Source organism: Austrofundulus limnaeus, unplaced genomic scaffold (assembly GCF_001266775.1).
Source record: "Austrofundulus limnaeus strain Quisiro unplaced genomic scaffold, Austrofundulus_limnaeus-1.0 Scaffold346, whole genome shotgun sequence".
Lineage (NCBI taxonomy): Eukaryota > Metazoa > Chordata > Actinopteri > Cyprinodontiformes > Rivulidae > Austrofundulus > Austrofundulus limnaeus.
The window spans coordinates 468785-474499 of record NW_013952748.1 but is presented as its reverse complement, the minus strand read 5'-3'; the positions used below and the strand labels follow the sequence as shown (position 1 = coordinate 474499).

The 5715-nt window shown below is 41.8% G+C and overlaps 1 protein-coding gene across 1 annotated transcript in view; it reads right to left on the bottom strand.

The window, feature by feature from the left end:
- Positions 1-5715, bottom strand: part of LOC106527874 (uncharacterized) — a gene marked incomplete at its 5' end in the record, with an annotated part of 182668 nt that overhangs the window by 51325 nt on the left and 125628 nt on the right. The window contains 1 exon segment of the mRNA XM_014022887.1: positions 661-765. Coding sequence (XP_013878341.1) covers positions 661-765 — 105 coding nt within the window.

Here is a 5715-nt window from a genome sequence, read left to right as displayed (position 1 = left end):
TATAAATAACATGCTGAAATATTTTTAATACTTTGATTTTGTGGACATTTATGTATTTGTTGGAATATTATTAATACTTTATTATTACAGTATTTATTTATTATTACTTTTTTATTTTGAGTGAAACTGCTCTCCATAGCATCAGGACTGTCAGTCTGACTGACGTTTATTAAAGCTTCATCCAAATCAGAATTTTTTTTATTAATATGTGTTTTATTGTCTAAACCTCGCAGTCACACAAACACAGCATTTAAACACATCAGTGATATTTTCAGCATCAGGGTGGTCGTATTTGGTGGTCATATAGGGTGTGTTTTTGTTTGGACAGTTAAAAACATTTAAAGGTTTTTCGGAGTGAGACAGTTGGGTCCACAGCTTGTTTTTTTTTCCTGAGAAACACAGTTGGACAAACTGCTTGGGAACCTGTGAAGCTAAATTGTGACTAATTGGAAATAAAAAGAGAACTGGACGTTACAGCACTGATGTGGTTCAGCTGGTCTGTCAGTTAGAGGAAACCAGCAGAAATCATACAGCGGACACAAACAGAGGACACGTGTGCTGGTGGTGAGGTGTTGTTGTTTTTGTGCCACTGGGATGTAATAAAACCTGATCTTATCCCTAAAGGACCAAAGGAAACCTCTGGGCAAAGCTCCCACTCACCTGCTTGTGGTGATGGTCGTAGGAGTTAATGTGGTTCTCGTACTGCTGGTGTCTCACATACTTCTTGTCACACAGCTTGCAGTAAAACCTGGAGTCTCCTTCTTCCTGCAGAGAGATGGAGGGGGGGGGGGGTGTCTTTATTTGTGTGTTTTGTCTCTCTGTAATGGTCCAAGAGTCAAATCATTAACAAGATAAATGAATCTTCATTCTGATGACGAGTTCTTACTGGAAAGATATCAATGTTCTTTTTCACTGACATTACATTTTTTACCCCATTAGGTCCAAGAAATAATTAGATTTACAAAGACGGGCATTATTTCATTTAGTTGTGCCGTTTCATCGTGGTGAAGAACACAAGATCAATGGAGACTAAATGGATGAAGCTTGTTGATTGGATGTTTTCTCTCTTGTTTAGTAAAAACCAACATTCAACCACAAAGAGAAAATAAAGGCATTTACTGGAATCAGCATCAGTCCTTCCTGATCCAAACTGGGCTCAAACCAGAAGCCTCACACTGACCACTGACCACCACACCACCTCCACCAGTTGTATGTTGGTAAAGAAAAAAACCTTAGGTCAACAAAGAACCGGTTGTTTGAAGAATTTCAGCACAAGTTTATGTAGATTTTAAACACAGAGTATCTCACTGAATCTCACCCACTACCTGTAACTACCACACCAAATGTACCTGCTGAACAGGTGCAAAGTACTGATCCTACTGGTCAAATATTACTCCAATAAAAGCAAAAGTAGCTCTGTCAAATTACTACTTAAGTTAAAGTAATCGAGTATGCATTTTCAAAAATACTTACTTTTTAAACAATATATTTGAGTGTAGCTGAGAATATTTGGGAAAAATTTCTGCTTCTTTAGACAAATCATTAGCTCCAAATACAATATATAATAATGCATTAGCCTTATGTAGCAGAACTTTATATGGTCAGTGACGTTTACAGCTTCCTGCATTATTCTTTCGCCCCTCTGTCACTCGGTGGTGGATCATTCTGAACCTACGGTCCCTCCAGACCACCACAGTCACACCAACAGATTTATACATGGAGAGGTTGGGTTAAGTGTTGCTCCCACCCAATGACAGACAGGCCCTGCAACCAGAGCATCGTCACATCCTACTTATACCTCTTTTACAAGAACTGTCACCTCATTAAGTCTCTACAGTTGCCACTTCAACGACAAGACTTGGAACAGTTTTTGAGTATCTAGTGACTCATTCAGGAGCTCTGACTCTGTTTAGAGGAAACATTTAAAAGCAGTTTAACAGTTTATTTGGTAAAAATCCATTAATAGAACAAAGTGACTAGAAGTCTGAAATGGTTTAACTTTGTCAGGTTTAACTGGTGAATGAACCCAGGAGCAGGCAGACATGGGACACGCAGAAAAATAAAAACGTTTATTAAATACAACAAAAAGCTGACGTGGCAGCAAAATTACAAAAACTCAGGAGATGCAGGGAAACACAGGAAGACTGAGACAGAAGGGCCGAGCAATGCAATGATCCAGCAGAGGAGTGGTTAAATAGAAACTGAGGGAGAAGGAAGAGGAGCAACACCTGGATGAAGACTGATTATTAACAACAGACAGGAGAGTGACTGGAGCTGACTGAGGAAAACATGAATGACAACAAAGAACACAAGAGACCAAAGAAGAAACAAAGGATACAAAAAACACAGAGATAATCTGAATAACAAAATATCACAGAATATAAGCAAACCAAAAATAAACAGACTATACCTTATTTTCATCCTATTTTAACTTGAATTATAAAAATTTTGCAAAAAGGAAAAAACAAAGAAATGTGAATCAGACGTGTTTCCATCAACTGGCTTAAAGCGAATCAGTTACGTCAGATGCATGTGTGTAGTAAACAGGAAGTAAACGTCACAAACTCACAGGGACACATCTCAGGTTAATGAAGTCATCAGGAACATGTTGTTACTATCAGAAAGTTATAATTATTCTGTCATCTCAACTAGTTCTGCTGATGTTACTGCTGTCTGGAGACGTAGAGAAAGAAATGCAGTTCTCTTTATGTTACGGGAATAACTGAAAATACACCGACAGCGGGAGGAGGGTCCTGCTGCAGTCGCTCTGGTACCGGTACCAGACAGACAGTGAGAACAGCTGGTCAACCATGTGAGATAAATATTCGCTACGTCAGAACTTATTCGACAAATGTGTTTTCATCCATCCTTTTGTGCATTAACTCTTTTTCGAAAAAAAAAAACCAAAAACCACCTCAACCCAGTGTGTCAACTTTTATGTGAATTAGAGGAAGTTTTTTTTAATCATGCCGTTTCCATTCACTTTTCAAGATGAGATACTTCTAAATGTGCATTAAAAACGGTTAGTGACAAACATCCATCCATCCATCCATCCATCCATCCCCCCTGACCCAGAAAAGGGCAGAGTGCCTTCTCCGGGTCAGGGGGGTCGTCCTGTCTCAAGTGGAGGAGTTTAAGTATCTGGGGATCTTGTTCACGAATGGGGGAAGAACGGAGCGGGAGATCGACAGGCGGATTGGCGCAGCGTCTGCTGTAAAGCGGGCGCTGTACCGGTCCGTCGTGGTGAAGAGAGAGCTGAGTCAGAAAGCGAAGCTCTCGATTTACCGGTCGATCTACGTTCCTACCCTCATCTATGGTCATGAGCTTTGGGTCATGACCGAAAGAACGAGGTCCCGGATACAAGCGGCCGAAATGGGTTTCCTCCGCAGGGTGGCTGGGCTCTCCCTTAGAGATAGGGTGAGAAGCTCAGTCATCCGGGAGGGACTCAGAGTAGAGCCGCTGCTCCTCCACGTTGAGAGGAGCCAGTTGAGGTGGCTCGGGCATCTGGTAAGGATGCCTCCTGGACGCCTCCCTGGTGAGGTATTCCGGGCACGTCCCACCGGGAGGAGGCCCCGAGGAAGACCCAGGACACGCTGGAGGGACTATGTCTCTCGGCTGGCCTGGGAACGCCTTGGAGTTCCCCYGGAGGAGCTGGAAGAAGTGGCTGGGGAGAGGGAGGTCTGGGCCTCCCTTCTGAAGCTGCTGCCCCCGCGACCCGACCCCGGATAGGCGGAAGAAAATGGATGGATGGATGGATGGATGGATGAATGGATGGATATTTTAACTGCAAAATATAGTCTGGAAAAATACTGTAGGCTGATTCGTTTTGTAAATGTTAAAAATATATTACACTGACTGATCCATTTTATTTACACACAAAGCATTCTGGGTAAATGATGATGTGGATAGGTCCTCGGTGCGAGGCTGCTAGCGAGCTATATCCACCCTGAAGGTTAATCTTGGACAATATCTGATGATCGACTCTTTTAAATGAAACCAGAGAGCGTTGTGAGGTGAAATAACCACATCTTCTGGTTCTGTGGAACTGCTGCTGCTCAATGAAGAGAGAAACTCTGAAACAGGCTGGTTGAACAGCAAGAATCTTTATTTTGCAGTCCAGGAGATTACAGCCAAAAACCAAATTATGAACTCCAAGCCAAATGATTCACCAAGTAAGAAAGATGAAGAACGAAGGCCAAGGGTAGGGGGCGTACAAGCCTCTTTATAGGCTTCACAGTAGTTCAACAGAGGCATCATAAATTTTGTCACGGTATACCTTACGCATTCCCTTTCCTAATATGGTAATATGTGCCGAGCTCTGGAGCAGGAAAACTAAAAGAGGCACAACACATCTGTGCATTCCTGAGAAGAGGCCCCCCACTCTTGGACACTACAGCTGACAGAGAGGAGAAGGTAGAAATGACTCAGCCTGGAACTGAAAATATGGATGGAGGACAACAGAGCTGCTTCATGGAAGAACAACCTCAGCTTAGCCTGCTAGCTTTAGTGTTAGCGCTGATAATAATGATGCTAACTTTAAATGAGATGAGTCCAGGTTAAAACCAGGACTAATCAGGATCTAAACAAAGACCCATAGTGCTGAAACATGTCTAATATGTTTACTTATACCTGTGTAGCTATAAGGCAACACTAGCAGGTGTAAGGTTTTAACATGGATCAACCCAGGATGCAGGCAGCATTTCAAAGTGCAAGAAACGCTGACGAGGCAGCTTGAAAAGTCACTTGAAAAACTCAGGAGAAAACACGAAGCACGAGGACACCAAACAGGCTGGTAGGACAACACAACACAATGATCTGACAAGAGTCAAAGCACAAGACACTGAAAATAAAGGTGAACTAAATGAGGAAACACAATAGGAAACAGGTGAGTGTGGGTAGGGCAGGGAGCACACAGGGAAACACTGAAACACTAGAAAAACCAAGGCATACAAACAGACCATGACAGTAGCACAAAATTATTAATATTATTCAAATCTGTGCTTATCACCATCCACTGTACAGGGATGTAGTGTGTAATTTTACAGTGATACAAATTACACAAACAGCTAAAAACTAACTACTAACTAAAGCCAACAGAGAAATGTAGTGGAGTAAAAGTAAAATATAAAGTACAAATACCCAAAAGTTGTACTTAAATTCAGTACTGAAGTAAATGTAGTTCCTCACTGCCCTCCTCTACTTCTGAACAGAGCTATAAGTGAGTTAGAGCCATTTGCCTTCAGCTAGTTTTGTTAATTGCTGTTTGCTTTGAATATTCAGTTAATTCTTGAGCAAATCTCAGTAAATCCTTCAGCTCATGGATTTATCAATAGCTGGTATTTTTCTGCGGTTGGTATTTTCCATGTTGCTGGCACATGTGATGTCATCAAACTGGACCTGAAGAAATAAGGACACAGGAACCGAGCAGCTCCAATACATGACGTATGACCAATGAAATCAGCTGTGAAAAGGAGCTTTCACAGGTAGCGTGTTTAATTATAAATCATGACTGAGGCTCAGAGTCGGTCCTAAAAATGAAATGAAAACAAAACAGTGGAGGTCGGAGCAGTGAGTTACTGTCAGAGACAAACGTCTTTATGGCCATATATATTCATCTTACTCAGGCTTTTAATTTCTTACCTGTCACACTAAGAGTATGTGTATAAGTGTGTGTGTGTGTGTGTGTGTGTGTGTGTGTGTGTGTGTGTGTGTGTG